At 41.1% G+C, this 18,865-nt stretch overlaps 1 protein-coding gene across 20 annotated transcripts in view; it reads left to right on the top strand.

The window, feature by feature from the left end:
• Positions 1-18,865, top strand: part of KLHL29 (kelch like family member 29) — a 601,492-nt gene that overhangs the window by 488,381 nt on the left and 94,246 nt on the right. For all 20 annotated transcript variants that reach the window (XM_073335871.1, XM_073335864.1, XM_073335869.1 and 17 more), the window contains one exon: positions 12,905-13,043. In XM_073335871.1, the coding sequence (XP_073191972.1) occupies positions 12,905-13,043 (139 nt within the window). The remainder of the gene's footprint in view (positions 1-12,904; positions 13,044-18,865) is intronic.

Here is an 18,865-nt window from a genome sequence, read left to right as displayed (position 1 = left end):
GTTCTATCCACTAAAGAGCTCATTGAATATCTTTGGCCACACATCGAGTCTTAATATTTTCATCATCATCATCCTATTACACCTCTGGCTTTTAGGGCAGTTACAAAGCTCCTCCACTCCTGTCTATTTCTGGCAAGTCTTTCAATGGTTCCCCAGCTGTGCCCCAGGTTTTTCAACTCAACTTCGACAGCTCTTCACCATGTTGTTTTCAGGCGGCCTCATTTTCACTTGCCTTCAGGTATCCGTCTCATTGCTACTTTGGTGATGGAATCAGTTTCCATCCAAAACACATGACCAATGCATCTCCAACACCTCCTGGCAATGAGGGTTCTCAGATCCTCTTGGCTGCACTGTGTCAGCAGATCTTGGTTTGAGATTGTTCTGGGCCAAAAGATATGGAGGATTTTTCTGAGGCAGGTTGTATGGAATGAAGACAGTTTGGACATGTCATACATTCTCATTCCCCAGCATTCTGCACTATAAAGTAGTGTTGAAAGTATGCAGCTCTGATAAATCTTGAGTTTGGTTTTGGTGTTGTATTTTGATGATTTCCAGACTGTATTTAAGCTCCTGAAATACTTTATTTTATACATATACTATTTGTGGTGGGCAAATCCCTACCCCAGTCAGGAAAGGGTTAAAAGAGCTCCATTGGGCATAATCAGCCTCAACCCATTGTACCTGTGGGGCTTTTGGAGCCTGGAAGTGGGCAGGTCCTTAAAAGGGAATATCTCTGCTCAGTGCAGGGCAGTGCTCTGAAGGAGCACAATTGCAACTCAGAGCTCCCTGGCTTCTGGAAGCAGGGGTTGTTGAATGAGGAAATGGCTTGAGAGCTTTTGCCACCTTGGCTCTCTCAAAAAGGAGAGGGCTGGTACTTTTCTTGTCTTTTTATTGTTGTTGTGGTTGTCTTTGGCATCCCAAAGGCCTCAGACACTGGTTATTGTGGGCTGTGGAAGTATACTGACTTTTTGTTTGGACTCCTTTAACTTCTGCCCACAAAGGGGCCAAGTCCTTGAACAGAACAGCTGGAGGGCTGTTGTGCCCTGGTCTCTGAGAGAGGAGCAGTCCTCACCCTCTCCCATGGGGGCACTAGAAAGCTATAGCCTACTAAAAATGGTGATGAATGCACGCATTTGCTTCCCAGCCCTGACAAAGTTTTGGGGCCAAATTAGAGGGAAATTGAAAGCTCATGCACATGACAGACAAAGAACCCAAGCAGCCTGGATCCAGAGCAGTGGTTCAAGTGGATGACTGAGAGACAGCAACTTTTGCAACAATGGGCCACTCAACAGCAGCAGACGACCCTACAACAGCAACTGCTACATGGAATAGCAACCCAGAGGAGGACCTGCTATAACAGTTACCGATGAGGCAACAGCATGCTGGTGAAGCCACTGCCAGGCACCCAGGGCCAGTGCTCCCACCTGCATCTGAAGCTCACTAAGATGAGGTCAGACAATGACCCTGCAGATTTTTTGACCCAATTTTGAGCCTATGGTAGTGGCCTCCCAATGACCTCCAGAGCCCTGGCCCTGTGACTGCACAGGATTACGCAAGGGTTAAGGTTGCCATCCTGGACTTTCTCAGTGTTGGTGAAGAATGCACTGCTATCATTTCCAGTCAGAAACATATTCCTAGGGAGCCTGGCCATAGGTAGTGGCCCAAAAACTGAAAAACCATTGCTGGCAGTGGTTATAGCCACAGGAGCGGACTGGAGGTCAAATGGCTGAGTAATAATATACATACATACATTCCCCACTGTGGGGAAGGAATGGGTAATGAGGCACCACCCGGGGTCATTAATAGACACAGTGCAGCTGGTGGAAAACTTTGTGGCCTCTGAGGAACCCCCCAATAAGGGAAAACAGGGGGACAACACGGGGCTAAGAAGCTGGTCTAATGTGAAGCCCAGTCAGGAAAGGCCAACCTCTGCCAGTCAGGGACTAGTACTGTCGTTTTCAGATTCTCAGCAGTTAAGATGATCACCCCAACGCTGGGCAAGTCAAAGCAACAAGCCAAGAAAAGCCCTCTAAAAGGCGGTTGGTCCTTGGCTGCCTCATTGAGAGGGGGTAGTATAGACTAAGATGCCACAACAGGCGGGGTCATCATTGGATGAGAGAATGGGCTCAGACCACAACATGATGACCTGTTTCTCATGTGGTAACCAGGACAGATCCAAAGAGAATGCCGCTTTATAGACCATCAATATGCCAAGGTGTGGACAGCAGAGATCAGAGCATGGAAGAAAGGACCCACTCAAGTAACAGTTCCTGTGTGGACCAATAGAACAAAGTGCTAGGTCTGTTGGATATACTCAGACTTGGCCAGGGCAGAAGAGACCCCAGGTAAGAGAGTCTTCCAATCATGCATTCACAGGAGCATGAAGACCAACCCCAGCAGATGACTGTGGTTAAGTGTGGACTGGCATACGGATGCCCTTCTGCTGTCTTTATCCTCAGTACTGGCCTATCCTATCATTACTGGTTGTGACTGGTGGTATTTTTGGAAAATTATCCATGAGCTACGAAAACTGGAAACCATGGCCCCTGACCCATCCCCAAGGCCTGGGGCAGGTCCTGGACCAGTGAAACTAGACATGTTAGGAGATCCAGAAGATCGCATTAAGGGATCCAGGTTGCAGTCAAGAGCAGTAGCCAAAGGATTCCCATTGCCAGATTTAGAAGCCCTTATCTGTGACATAGATTTTGCCCAAGAACAAAGGTGGGACCTATGCTGAGCAGGGCCTGTGATCAGATTGCCGCGGTGAATGATGAGGTGGTAGAACCCTGAGGCAGCAGCCCCACTTTATACTCTGGGGAGAATGCCACATTAAGCGAGATAGGTTATGGAGGTGAGGACCTAATTACAGGTACCCGGGCACTCCTGACATAGTTATGTACAGTGACAACTGAAAAGACCAATTGCAACAGGTATGGGCAGTCCACCAATCCTTGGCTGAGGCAGGCCTCACAGCCAGTCCAGCAAAATGCAAACTGGCAAATCAGAAAGTAATTTACCTGGGTTACACTATGGGAGGAGACCAGCTTAGCCTCTAGTGAGCAAGGCGCAGGCATGGTGAGCATATCCCTTTCCTTAAATAAGGAGGCAGGTGAGGCACTTCCTTGGGCTAGCTGGCTACTAGAGGCAATTCATTCCCAGTTTTACCACCTTGATCACCCCTCTGCAAACATGATAAAAGATGGGAATCCAAGGAATGTCCCTGACAGAACAACCGTGAGAAGAACCTTAACGCCTTTAAAGACTCACTGTGCCAGGAACCTGTCCCCTCCCATCCAGATTTTTCCAAAGAGTTTGTTTTAGAGACAGACACCGGAGGCTTATGGCAATATTTTCACAAGAGGTGAACCCTGAGGAGCACTCAGTCTTGAATCTAAGTTGTAAGGTGTTTCCTGGGGAAAAGGCCTGTTCAGTGATCAAAAAAAGAAGCACTGGCAGCCCTTAGGAGCTATTTATTGGAGAATACGTTCCCCTTCATTATGGCTTACGCCCCCTCTGGGGACTAAATACGATGAAGGAAATCAACCCATGTTTTCTCTGATGATACTTGTCTTGCCAACCCTATAGTTTAGAGTACAATACCATGCAGGAAAGAAACATAGTAATGTGGACTTCCTTTTGCAAGAAGTGGGGCTTCGACAATGGGATCCTGAGCTCTCTCCTTGAGGGGGAAGCTATGTGGTGGGGCAGATCATCACCACCGTCAGGAAAGGGTTAAAGAGCTCCTCGGGGCACAATCAGCATCAACTCAGTGCACCTGTGATGCTTGTCAAGCCTGGAGTTGGGCAGGTCCTTAAAAGGGAGGATCCCTGGGTTGTAGTCCTGAAAGACTAGGACTACAACCCAGAGCTTCCCAGCCCCTGGAAGCAGGGATTGCTGACCTGAGAAATGGTTCAGGAGCCTTGACAACCCAGGCTCTTTTCTTTTCTTTTTTCCTTTGTTTTCTCTTTGACTTCCCAACACCTCAGACTCAGCTTTTTTTGGGCTGCAGGAGCATACTGAGTTTTTGTTTGGACTCCTCTAACTTCCCCCTGCAAGGGGGCTGACGCCTGGAACCACACTGCCAGAGGGCTCTCTCCCAGACTCCAAGACAGGAGGCGCTAGAGAGGTATAGCGTGCTAAACTCTTCTATTTTATACTCAGAGTATATTTATGTTAGATAACGTATTATGCCTTTTGAAAGTGTGGGGTTTCCTGGCTGCTGTTTTAAATGTTTTTTTATCTGCCTTCACAAGGTATCATGTGCTACAGTATTTTGAACAGTTATAAAATAGCTGAGTTACAATTGATTGATTACAATTGATAATTATTGACTTCTCTCTAAGTTGTACTTTACTTATACCTACCTCATGGCATGAGGAAAAGCCCTCAATCCTGCTGCTGCAAACTGGAAGTCAGTGGGAGTTCTGCTATTGACTAAATTGGGCGTAGAATAGGGGGCTAATTCATTAAGTATATAAAGTGCTTCGGTCACCTCAGTTGACAGGTGTTATGTAAGTATTTATTTATTAACCTCTAAAACTCTCTGTAATTTCTGTTGGATACACCACTGATTAATTGTAAGAAATCATCTCACTTGTTTAAAAAAAATTTAGACTTTTGCAATTTGTACAGTTTGGCAAGCAAGCAAGCAAGCATTCCCTTTCTCTGTGTGTGAATACTTTGTATGTCATTTTTGTTTTTTATTCCATCTGAACTGGTCAACACTTGACTATTGCTGACATGTAGGGGAGCCTTTGATTACACTATCAGTTGCACAGATGGGTGCTTCTTGTTCAAAGCTTTCAAAACTAGAAAAATGTTCAGTAATTGCCTGGCACTACATAAGGACATCAAAAAAGGTCTAAAAGCTATCTACTAGTCTTCTGCTACAGGCAATTAGGATAAAGCTTAATCCATCCGAGATCACACATTAATAAATATTTTAGCTGTCCCGTACGCATCTATTGATAGTCAGACCTATCTTCTGGTAAATAAAACAATCAGGGCTAGATTTCTGTTTAAAACCAGGCAACTTTGAGTTTCCATGCTTGAATTTGTATCTCTCTGTCTCTGGAGAAGACAGTGGTCTGATTGGAAACCAGATTATAGTGTGACATGAAATAGTGGCCTGTTGCATACAGAGGGCCGCATTGGCAACTTACCAAGATCCCTTGGGCCATGCCAGATTTGTCTAATGTGGAGCAGATTTCTGCCAGCCTCAGATTTAATCAGAGTAGAACCTCAGAAGGCTACAGATCTTGGCATATGCTGCTCCATCTTCAACTGAACATCTTGATGGACCACTGCATGTTGGAACTGTAGTCTCACTGCTTGTCCTTCCAGTGATCGCAGGTTGCATTGGAGAACAGCATAGACCATATTTTTTCTATAATTGTCTTCTTTTTCCCATTCTTCCTGCCGCCCCAGGTATAGAGTAAAACCACTTCATTTCCCAAGCTAATTAAATAGGTTTTCCTGAGGGAGATTGGCAACCCCCAGCACTCACAAATTCTCAGGCATATTGTGTACTCCACTAATTCTACAGTATAGAAGATTTTACGTTGAGAATGTGTGAGCTGAGGTAGCTGAAGTTTGGCTTCTCATATGGGCCCTGAGTACAAAACAAACTCCTTTTTTATTATATTTTTAAAGCATACCTTATGTCAGCAATGATTTCCCCAATAATACATTTTGAATGGATATCCTGCAATCACATACTTAGATCTTTTTCATCTCTGCATGTAAAAAGAAAAGGTGTTAAAATAATACACTAGAATTATCTCCATGACATGGAACTAGAAAATGTCACCTGCACAGTGTGTGAAGAGGTTTCTGTCCTCTGAGTACATCTTAATGTCAGCTAAGATGATGACAATGAACTGCAAATTGGTGGGAAAAAATGATGCTCTAGCATTCCAGAGTTTTGAGTAACTTGAAGAAGACTAATTACAGGCCTAACCCTGCTCAGTTTCCTCCTTATGTGAATAGTAGTCCCACTAAGTTCAGTGTCCATTACTCACATGGGGAAGGCAAGCAGGATTTGGCCATATATGAATAATGGAAACCCTATTTAGCACCACAAGGCATCTCATCATCACTGACACTCTTGAAAATGGGAAAATCACAGACTAGAAGATGTAGTATCTTTTGAAGGAAATGATCTTATGTAACTATCTGGTCAATGTTGAATTTAAAATGATCTAACACTCCCTCCAGCAGCCAGGTTCTTGCTTTCTTTGTCAGCATACATATTTAAAGATGTCCACAATGCTACATTGACAGAAAAGCGGGTCAGTGAGTCTGTGTTTTGGGTTTTGGTTCCCCAGCACAGGGTGTGGTGGGGTTTTTTCTTGCTCGTTTTGTCTGATGTAGGGCCATATGGAAGTGAGCTGCTCATAATATTGACCGGAAATCGATATGCATTGGGGTCACAATGACTGAAGATCCTGGCTCTGCAGCAAACTGACTATTTGGGAGGAAGGCTGGTCTGCTGTAGACAGGTCACAGTAAACACCTATAATCATTCACGCAGGGGAGGAGAGCTTTATATGAATGATTCTTTGCTTTCTTCTGTCACTCCCTCTCTTCCCTTCTTCCTACCCCTGCTGGGGCCTTACACCTGAATGACCACAAGAATGAAGATGAACATATTTCAGGTGCCGGCTAAGGTCAGTTTTAATTGTAAAAAGCATACAAATAATTACCCCAAAGTGCAGACTCATGTCAGGATCACAGGCCAATGGATGGGAGCCCTCTCCTTCCCTCTATTGTTGGAAAGTCACTTGTCCCCCTCCCCTCTCCTCCTACTGTTTTCTTGAGAGGCAGGAGAGAATGATGGGCCCTTTCCTTTCCCTGACTCATAAGTACAAAGCTGTTATCCAAGGAGATGTTTTTGTCTTCCCATCATGTGGAATCTTCTCCATCTATCAAGTGAGGAATAACCAATCCCCATGTCACATCATTGTGGAATGTACAGAGTGATCAGCACAGTCATAGACAGGTGTACAGTGTCAAAGCGCCACCTTGGAACAGAAAACAGCCTTAGCAGCTGCATAGCCAGGGAGGCCTAGGTACTTCTGATGGATAAGTCTAATCGTGTGTCTAGGCATATAGTTGAAGGTTGCCTACACAGCTAAATCAGTCCTGTCATTAACACCATTGCCAGAGTAAGTGGACCAATTCAGCATAGTATTCCCCATTCTTTTCATTCTTTTTTTTGCGTTCATGTATGTTGCGGTGGGGTGAAGAAGGGTTTTTCAAAAGATGCTAACAAAATGTGAGACCCCGTGAAATATTCTGCCACGTCACATAGCTTGCTATGGTTCTGTGAATTGCCCTCAGAAATAACTGTGCATCTCAGGAGGGGGCATTCATCTTGGTTTCCCATGGAGCCACTCAAATGAAGCAGGTCACTACTGTACAAAATTTTCTGTCATTATTACACACCTGACTCATTGTTTTTGCTTCATAATTGAACTTATCATATGACTGTCCAAAATGTACCATGGTATGTAGTAATGTGCAGGTGTGTGGACAGTGCTGGTCAGTGTGGCTCTAATGCCTATTTATAGTTACAGATTATTTTTAAATCATAATTCTGAGAAGTAATCTCTACTTTTCAGGCCAAAAATTATTTGGATTTTACTTTCTGAGGCTTTTTCTTAGCTAGCTTATCTTTCCTGTCCTGATCATGAATTATGATGATGTGAACTTAGTATAGGCAAGCTCTCTGTATCTCTTGCACACTTCATATAGGAATAATTAGTAATGTATCACTAATTACTTTGGGTAATTTTGAAATGCATCACTTTTTCCAAGCCAATTTTTAATAACTGCTATTTATGCTGACTCCCAAATATTACAAAAGCCCATTGTATGCTAGTTCCTGCTGTCCCCTTTTTCATATGTGGCACCTTTCAGAGTTTAAACTAAACTAATGAATCCATTATTACAAATGGAAGGAAACCTGAGGGCATTATTAAGAAATAAGTTAAGCCTCCAGGGGTTGTGTTGCCAGTCCCCGCTATTTGCAATACAGTCTAAATGTGGGTAACAAGTTACTTTGTTGGTTGTTATAGCAGTATGATTGGTAGTTTGGAATAGGGCTTACTAATTTACTTCTGCTCCCTTTGCTGGCTTTTCAGGAGTAGAACACAGATAATGTTGGTCCTATGTACAGCATGATCATTTGGCTTTTTTGGCTTAGTTTGTAATTTCTCAGTTGAGGGGGAGGGACTGTTGTCTAGTCGTTAGAGTTGGAAACTGGGAATCAGAGCTGCTGAATTCTGTTCCTGACTCTGCTACTGACTCACTGTATCACCTCAGCAGAGTTATTTCAACATTCTGTGCCTCTCTTTCTCTTGTGAACTGGGTATAACTGTGTTTAAAAGTACCTCCTAGCCATGTTGTGAAGGCTAATAGTGGTAAAAGTACCTCTCATCCCAAACTTTGCGGAGCTGTTTGGAGGCAGGGTTTTAAATCCGTATCCTTCTTTCGGTTTAACTGCCCTTAGCCCAGTGGCAGAACCCGTGGAGCTAACGGAGAGCAAGTTGGATTCTAATCTATATCATGCATCATCAGTTTTCAGCCAGGTTCTGATTACAGGATCCTTAGCATCAGTAATGATGTAAGAAACAGAAATGACCCAGCTTAATTTCTTAGATCCTATGGTGAGTGGGCACATAGGAACAAATCCTTGGACTTGTGAATTGAGTATATCGCCTATGGAATCACTGAGGGGAGAAAACATTGGGGCCCACCCTGCTAGTTTAATGATCTTTGGGTATGTCTACACTGCAATCCGGAGGTGTGATTGTTGTACACATAGGCATACCCATAGCTTGGATCGAGCTAGCTAAAAACAGAGTGTAGCCATGGGTTAGCCAACCCAATACAGCCCTGCCCATAAGCCTGGCTACGTACCTCGGCAGCTAGCCCTTGCTGCTGCTTGTGACACCGTGGGTATGCTGCTATATTTACATGTACTGCAGTTGCACCTCCCCACTGCAGTGTAGATATTTATTCCTCTATTTCGCTAGCTATAATTGCCCTGTGCATATAAGTGGGTCCCTTTAGAAAGGAAGGAAGAAAGAAAGGCAGAAAGAAAAAAAGACCCCCTCTTTAAAAGCAAAGAAACCAAAAGAATAAATGAATAATAATAAATACCCTGCTGGGCCCCTTTATGATTCTTTTAGGGAATCCCATCTTTAGGAGGAAAAGATGAAAATAGGAACTCCAAAAGAAAGAAGCAAGGGAAAGCTCAGATCATTTTTCATTGCCAGAACTGCAGTGTACAATTCATTGGCAGGCATTATTACCTGGTGAAAAAATTTGTTTTGCAACTGATCCTGAGTTCTCATAAATCATTAATGCCTGGCTAAGCACAGTATGAGCATTACAAATATACTGAGAATAAGGATGCATTCTGATATAACCTTGTATCCACTACTAATGCCTGCTAGTTATGTAGTAATACAAAGGGGGTCTCAACAAGGAAGATCAATGAATCAATGGAGCTTCCTGACTTCCTCCTTTCTTCCTTCTCTTCTCCCTGCCTTGTCTCACTTTGATTCAGAAACTGAGCTACATAACAGAAAGGACTGTTCAGGGCAGTTTAATGGGTCAGAAGGGAGAGGGGGGAATTATAGCCTCAAAATTGCAATGGCAGAATAGAAGCCTTTCTGCTGCTTCTCAGGGATTGTTCAGGTTTATATTGTTACGAGCCAAATTGAACCATTGCTGCAGACCTATGTTTTGTGATTTGCATCCCTTAATGAATGCGTGCAGTATACTGCACAGGCAAATCCTGCTTGCAAACAATGTAAACAGAGTGCCTAAGAGCTACAGGGTTGGGTGTAATTAATGAGTGCCAAGTAATCAGGCTTTACATGATGTATTGTGTAGGGTCTCAGGCACTTAAAAACAACCATCCCAAACATGAGGAACAGCCCCTCTGTAGCCTCCGCTGTAGCCTATGAGGAGGTGTAGTGGTTGAATTCTGAATCCTATTATGACGGAGTTTTTGGCCATGGTCATGGATCCAGTGACTCCCATCCCCGTTGTCTTTAATCTATCCACGGCTGTATGCGTTGCTGCCAGTTCCCACACACCTTCCATCCCAGCATGTTCAGAACGGTATTAAGTGCCACCCACCCGCTCAGTCTGAAGCAGCGGCAAAGGTCCATCTGCATGCTTGCTCTACCTGCAGCTCCCTTATCTTTCAACATCATAATGCTTGACTCAGGGGATTAAGTTGTGTTGGATTGCCTGACCCTTTGCACAAGGGTAAGCTTTTTTCTATCTGACTGTATTGAAGGAAAAGATGTACCAAACTCAAAGGATCCATCTCCTTTCCCATTACCTGGATCTCTTATATGTGGAAGATTCTGAATGGCTAGGGTATGTAGATATGGCTGGGGAAAGGAAGGAGGATTGACTAGGGGATTAAGAGAGGCAGAAGTGTACAGAAAGGAGGAAAGGAAATTGGGTGGGGAAATTTGAAAAAGAGATACAGAAAACAAAGGATGAAATATATAGAAGAAGAGACCAAATCAGAAAACATGTTTGAAGGAGAAAATGAGGTATACAGGTAGAAAATTGGTCTGAGGAAAATCCAGTTACTGAAAATGAGAGGAAAAGATGGGCCAAGATTGAGAAGATCTAGAAAAATGTGGTGTACATCTGACGAGAAAAGGGAAATTAAAAATAACAAAACCCCAACATGTTTAACTAAAAATAGCATCTAAAGATGTTCTTGTGGAACCAAAGACCTTGGTCACTTAGGCCCTATTCAGACAAAACACACATTGGTGCCCCTGGATTTTCAGCAGGGCTTTTGACTGAACAAGGCCTACAGGGTTCAGGCCCAACTCAGACTTTGGCCCATGTTCTAGAGTCCATCATCAAATGTTTGCCAGAGACAAAAGCATAAAACTTCTCTAGATAAGAGGGAACACTTTCATCCCCATTTAAGTTTTGCGTTTGCTTGAGCAGTAGTATTATGTTTTAGTTCAAAAGAACGTGTTAAAAATAGTCCATGATGTAGCACCCACAGGACAGAGTGGTATATTTTCCTCTATTATAGATCCGACACAAGCCTACTGTTATTTCAGTGCCCTCTCTAATGATCTGCTTGCTCTCTGGAGGATGCTGACCCATTTCAGCACATAGTAATTAGCCTTTCAGACACTACTGTGTTTCCATTAAATAGATATAAATGTGCAAGGTGACATTTATTTTCTTAATCCTGAAAAATGTTCACCACAGATGTTGGGGTTTGGCTGGATTTCAGTTTGCTTTTTAATGTAACAGTTGAATAAAAAAGTTTGCATGTTTTTTTCTTGCTGTTGGATAATTGAGGCTTCTCTGAAATGACACTTGCTTGATGAGTTTCATTTTGGCGGTAGAAGAAACATGATTACAGCATAAGATTATTTGGTCCTGATTCTCTCTTATGCTAAGACCCCTTTATATCACTCTGCAATACAGTGGCCATAAATACAATTACACCCCCTTTAAGACGCCTTTACACTGTAAAGGGGGTTTACATGTTAATGAGAATTGGACTCTTTAGATGTAAAACTCTATCTGAAAATGTATGTGTACATGGTTTTATGATGTTTGAGGAAATGAGGATGTTGACCTATTGCAAATATATATGTGCGTGTGTTTGTGTATGCGCACATGTGTGTGTGTATATGTGTGTGTGTCTCTCTCTCTCTCTATATATATATATATATGTACACAATGTGCATATATAGATATATGTATATATAAAACACATTAATATTAAAGTCAGTTTTATCATCTTGATCACTGTCTTCAACCCCACCACACACCCTCAACTTAACTGTATGTTATTCGTCCTGCTAATTATTCTGGTCTCCAGCGTTAGTGAAAGACTTTCACCTAAATGATCCAACAGGCGTATAGAACATCTAGGTTGCTTAATAGTTCACATTCACATATGAAGACATGTGGCATGCTGTTATTTCATTCTCTCAGTACCGAGAGGCTGTGTGAGAGGAGGCATCATGCGAGGTAGGTGCTTACTGCAGGACAGAAATACTTTCAGAGGTTATTTTTGTCATTGTGAATCTCCTGTGATGTGCGAAAGTCAATGGTTGCTGTAAATGAAGCTGTCAAAGGCTACAGATTAAAAATACTGAAATGGTGAAAATCTTCTGCGTGTAAAAAAATTGGAAATAGTAAAAAAGCCAATAATTTACTCTCTCTGTGTGATTTTTTTAATCATAAGAATGCTGTTAAGATAATCTTTTAACATATTCCATTGTCACCTATGTTTAAAGGTATTTTAAGAGCTGCATTGATAATCCTGTTAAACTTTAATACAATGTAGTATAACATAATACTTATAATTAATACTATTGTATTTTGTTGACTGAGAAGTTTCACACATTCTTGGTATGTTTGAGTTTAGGATATGCTGTTTTTGCAGGGTTTGGTTTTATTCTTTTGACACATATCCAGTTCATATTACATCAAAATGCCATGTTTTTACTTAGTATTATTCCAAAACATTCAAAAGATATTTGCATTTGGAGAAAAATTATGTAGTTCTCACATTCTCTTATAACAAATTATATTTAACTTTTCTGTGATAATGTGTTATCTATGTGTCTGATTTTCTGACGCTCAAATTTTTAAATTTTTGTTTTTAACCCTTACGAGTTTAGGATTTTTTTAAATTATTTAGACCTACTGGTTCCTGCTTATTTTTTTTAATATGAAGTTTGTTTATTATTTCTTTGACTGTCAGTGTTGAGCCAGTCTTGCCAACAAACAATATCAAGTGTTTCCTATTTCTCTACTTCTTTACAAGAAAAAAAATAAATAAAAACTCTTAATGGGAACCCTGGCACTGTCTGTCTTCTCTGTTCTGCAGAAATGTTGAAGGAGTTGAACCAGCAACGCAGAGCGAAAGAGTTTACAGACCTGAAAATTATTGTTGAAGGCAAAGAGTTTGAAGTCCACCAAAATGTTCTAGCTTCCTGCAGCTTGTATTTCAAGGACCTGATTAAAAGGTTTGCCTTCCTTCCAGCTGTGATCTGGTCTGTTCTTTTGTAGGGCGCATTTGTGTCGCTTTTTTCTTCCCCTCTCTTGCAGGTTTATGAAGATTGAATCTCCTGTCACAGAGCCAGTAGCCATTCTTTCCACCACCTTTGAATGTATTTTCAAACTGAGACTCAGATCCATTTGTTACACATCTGACTTGTACAGTGTAATTATTTCTGATCAGTAATGGCCTATTTTGGCTGAAGAAAGTGTTCCATCACTAAGAATTCAAAGCTTAAAACAGAACTATTAGTAGTGATCCAGACCACACGATAGAACTATTGCTATCAGTATTCTAAAGGGATTCCATTACATATTACAAAACTTTATCCTTCAGGCTACAGTAAGCCATAAGCTTTCCTGTGAATGATGCTGAAACGTCATACCAATAAAGTATTTAGACAATATTAACCCCTTCAGCCCTGAAATCTTTGTCACATGCTATGTCACATGTGGCACTTAGGAGAAAGGGGGGTTAATATTTATAAAAAAATATTATTTGGGGCCTTTTAAAGGCAAAAAGTCAATTGACAAATTTTCATAGGAAAAATTGGAAAGACAATGTTAGATAAAAATATAACTCAGTCTGCATGTTAGACTACGAGGAGTTTTTCTTAAGCAAACACTGCTTTAGCTTAGAGTAAATGTAATATGTACATTTCTAAACCTCATGTCTCTGCCTTTGCATTTCCCCCCTCTCAGTTTCTAGCAGATTGATTCTAAACAGTGCATGATAATCTTTTTTTTCCATTACATTGATTTTTCAATTTGTATGCTTCATATACTCGATAGGAATAAATTGGTACTTTCATATTATTAGTAAGTCAGAGTAGCAAGAAGGGAGGGTAAAAAAACCACCACCAGGATAACTTTCATTTTTCTCTCAATCATCAGCAAATTAATGCAGCTGCTGATTTTGCCTTGCAGTATTTTCCTAAGCAGACTGAGCCTGGACTGTGCTAAAAAATGGAATTACAGAACATTTTGCTTGCTTTCAAATTCTGTATTTAAATTTTGCCAACTAACACAATAGTGACGGTATTTTATTTCAGGATGGCATATTGGCTGGTATCTCCTTTTCAATGTATTATGTCCTTTTGCACAAAGCTGTTTTTCTAATTGTGCATATATATTACAGTACTATGATCTAATTGTGCTTGACTGCCTTATCAATTATTCATAAAAGATATGTTGGCCTGGTAGCTTGTTATTTTCCCTCTGTAAACCTAATGATTGCTAGCTCTAGCTATGATAGATCTCTTTTCCGTCCTTTTTCTCCTGTCTGCTCATTATCACTTGCTAGTTAAGGCTACAGTATATGCCTCTCACAGAGATAAGGTATGCCGTCTACAGGGAAAGGAGATCTTAGGCATCATTTATAGAAACCCAGTAATTGACTGGCCAAGGAGTGTCATTTGGATTTGACTGTGAAGACATTAGTTCATCTACAAAAGTCATCAGGCACCATCTATTTCTAGCGAGAATCTGGGGAGGATTGTAATTTAGTTGTCGAATGGAGATGAACCATAGACTGAATGCTGATTTATCAGAGCAATCGTTTAAAAAAAAAAAGACTTAAATGCAGTTCTCCTCTGAAAAGTGACTCTGCGAAAGTGGAATCCTGGAGTTCCACACTTGTCTCTCTGACTCACCTCAGACTCACTCAGTTTCCAACTGAAAAAGGTGGGGGTTTATTGCCCCTGAACTGCAGGCTCTGAAAACTCAAACCGGGAATTTGAAAGTCAACTTGTGTTCTTTTCCTTCTCACACATTGGCAGCAGTAGTAAAGAGTTCTCAGGTCAAATTCTGACCTCAGTTAGACCAGTTCAGCCCCAATATATGGCCTCACTTTCACTCATGTAACCTTGATGAATGCTTATGGGGCTACTACACAGGTGTATCCAAGGCAACAATACTTCTATTACTGGTGATGACATTTGAATAGGGAGGAACCCAGCTTGATGGCAGGTTGAGTTTTCAGGCTGTCTGGTGGGGAAAATAGGAAAAAATAAATGTTCACCTGCTGAGTGTGCATATTTGTGCTAGTGTCTTAGACAGACCTTAAACCTGGGGCTCTGAGGTACCATTTTAAAGACTCACTTTTCAGGGAACTACACTGGAAAGCCCAATCCTTCGAGTGACCCCATGGAAGTTAATGGGAGTTGAGGACACTTAACTTGCAAGAGGCAATCAGCACCTTGTGGGAGCATGCCCTTAGTAATATAAAATCATGATAGTTCACAATGGTAGTATATTTATAAATATAGCATGTTTAGAATGTTCTTTTGATAATGGTCACATGTTGCTAACAGCTCCTTTGAGGAAAGATGAATCGCAGATCACACTTAAAGTTTAATGTGATTTATATTGCACTCTTTCTATTATCATAAAAATAAAAACATACACAGTTGGATTTAGTGGCTGAAGAATAAGTAAATATCTTTGTATTTCCTAAATATTTATATAAAGGACACTGAGTTCAGTGGTACAATAGATATAAGATCTGATTCCACTCCAGCTGAAGTCAACAAGAATTTGGTCCCTGACTTCAGTGGGAACAGTATCATCCCCATAAAGATGCTCTAGGTATGTGTCTGCATGTCCCCATGTGTATACATGTTTGCAAAATACCTTTCAGTGTACTTGCATCATATGTCCTGTACTATGGACAAACTACTGTCCTAACACATCTGATTATCTGCCTCTGATACCACTGGGTGTTGTGGGTGAGTATCTGAAGATATCTAAAATAGCAAATGATGCCCCAAATGAGTAAAAAGGGAATGTTAGAAAATAATTAAGGCCTATTACAACAATGTCTTTAAAGGATAAATTCAACATTCAGACTCAGTGTACCGCATTGTAATGAAAAAGACACAGTCAGATTTGACTGACCCAAAACTGAATATACATTTTAAAACAAACATTAATTTATTTATATACCATTAAAATATTTATATTTTCAAATAAAAACATATTGTTCGCCTGATCCTAGAAGATCTGTTGTTTATTAAAAATGGCTTGGTCCTGTCCGGTGCTGAGCCCTCTAGCCCCCCTCCACCAAAGCACTTAAGTACATGAGTAGTCCCATTGACAATGTACTTACAATTAAACACATGCTTATATGCTTGATTGGGCCAAAGCCAGAGTGCACCGGACCAAGCCCAAGTTGTGCTTTCAGCCCATATTAAAAAGAAAAAGACTCCTATGCTGAACAACCCAACAATAACAAGTCAATGAATTGGGCTTCTTCACTGTCTGACATTCTTGCCCCATCCTGCTGCTATACCTATATGGTTCATTCCTGCAAACAGGCAGCATATTGAAATGTGTCTGCTCCAGGTTTCTTGTACCCTCCATGCTCACAAGAATGAAGCAGACAGGCAAAGCAGAAGGATTGGGTGAGATGTATGTGCCCTCAAACAAAGCACAGTTGGCAGGCCTAATTATATTGCTAGCATTCTTATGTCCCTTTACTTTGTAGCTTTCTTAAACATCAAATTCTTGGAACAGACTTACTACTCTTTATGTTAAATTTGTAAGGATTTTTTTTCTTGGTGACTCTTTTGGTTAATGTTTAGAACTTCCCTTGTGAGAGAGATGTATTTCATGACCTGATCTTACACTTGCTCCCAGAGCTGGGGATAAGATAGACAGCATGTTCAGCCCTTGTTGGAGGGAGTCCTCTGGCTAATCAGGTGGCATTACTCAAGATTCAGACTTGGCCAACAGGAGGTTACTGCAGCAGACAACCTTGAGGGGGAGTGAATGTTAAACAAGAGTGAGAGGTGGAGAAACAGGAGGATCCCCTGTAACCTAAATAATATCCACATGTCTTGTATGTGTACATTGGAGTTGGTCCCTAACAGATACCCCAAGCTGAATTCTTTCCAATTATGGAATTGGAGTTGAAATCCAGACCAGAATCTGAATCTGAGTTTTGTGGCTCTGGCTCAACCCGTATGTGTATGCTATATGTGTGTATATGTCAGATACATCTGTGATCATCTCTATATGACTAGATATAGACCAAAATCCAAACAGCCCTCCCTCCAACTTTGCCCCCCCACCCCACCCCATATATTTTTATGGGGGGATAGAGGGCATGATTCAAAATCCAAATCTTAATTTTTCCTTTGGGCTCCATCTCTATAATAGGCCAAACCAAAACCCCATACCCACGCATCCCTCCCCTCCCAATTTTGGCAAGGTTGTCCACATTCCAGAACCAGATTTTGCAGCTCCATTTGTAACTATAATTCCTTGTTTTGATTGTGTGTATGTTTCTTTGTTTTGATTATGTGTGTCTGGAAGAAAGGAATGGAAAATCCCATGATGTGGTATAATGTTTTCAAACTGCATCCTAAGTAGACAAATACAGCTGCCATATAAATGGAATGTCTGATATTTCTAGAGCAAAGTCAACTTCACTGGAGCTTTTTAATTTGATTTTTTTTTCTAAATGTCGAGCCCTGGAATCCTTATCAAATTCACATTGATAGGAAGTTCTTGGCTTAAAATCCCTTTCTAGGCCCAAATACTGACTCTTATAAGCAAACCTCAGAGTTGTATTTCTTTGTGAGGCAGCAGTACAGAGAAGTTCAAGTAGTATTCTGTACCTTTTAACTGTTCAAGATTTGCTTTTAATGATGCTCTTAACTTTGTAGCACCGAGGGCTGGCTAATTCCAGTAGCGTACAGCATAAAATACACACAGCAGGAGATTAGATCACAAAGCCAAGAATTTTGATGGAACATAATCTGGCATAACTCTGGTCCTCTTTCTTTTCCAAAGGAGCAAAGTAACTTTAGTTCACGACCAGATTGTTTTTCCAGGATAGCCTACTTCTTTTCTCTATTGTTTTGTTTTTCTAAAATGGGGTAGCAGGTCCTCTTTTTGTACCTGGGACTTGGGTGCTAAGGCTGGTGAGGTAGAGAAGTTTGGACTATTAGGGCCAAATTCTGCTTTCCCTTGCACCCTTGTAAATTCAGTGTGACTTCATTGAAGTCATGGGAGTTACTCAGGATTTTGTAAAAGAAGGCAGAATTTGGTGCAAGATGGAGAAATCTGCCCCTCTCCATCTGAAACAGTCTGACAAAACTGCAAAAGCTTTCAGGTGTCTGGAAAACAGACTGTCTGGTTTGTATTTACATCATGAGAAGCCAAAAATGAGAAATAGCAGGTGAAAGAAAAATCCACTCTTAGCAACCCCTTCCTGTTTTGCTTCTTATCAAGAGCTTTTGCTTTTAACCCCAGTTGAGAGTCAGGATCATATCTGCAGCTATCTCTTTCAGCTTCCCTGTAAAGATAAAACATTTGTAAAAGTAAATCCCTGCATCTTTTTTTTGAAAGAGGAGGAAAAAGTCTTGAAAATCAGATACGTTTTTCAGGTGCAATCAGAGATGTACTGTACATAGAGGGATATCATCAGTCACTTCTGTTAAACCATTTATGGGGCTGTCATAAATATAAAGGGAAGGGTAAACACCTTTAAAATCCCTCCTGGCCAGAGGAAAAACCCTTTCACCTGTAAAGGGTTAAGAAGCTAGGATAACCTCGCTGGCACCTGACCAAAATGACCTATGAGGAGACAAGATACTTTAAAAGCTGGAGTGTGGGAGAAACAAAGGTTCTCTCTGTCTGTGTGAGGCTTTTGCCAGGAACAGAAAAGGAATGGAGTCTTAGAACTTAGTAAGTAATCTAGCTAGATATGCGCTAGATTCTGTTTTGTTTAAATGGCTGATAAAATAAGCTGTGCTGAATGGAATGTATATTCCTGTTTTTGTGTCTT

The sequence above is a fragment of the Lepidochelys kempii genome, chromosome 3 (assembly GCF_965140265.1).
Source record: "Lepidochelys kempii isolate rLepKem1 chromosome 3, rLepKem1.hap2, whole genome shotgun sequence".
In the NCBI taxonomy this organism is placed as follows: Eukaryota; Metazoa; Chordata; order Testudines; family Cheloniidae; genus Lepidochelys; species Lepidochelys kempii.
This window is presented reverse-complemented; position numbering and strand designations above follow the sequence as displayed.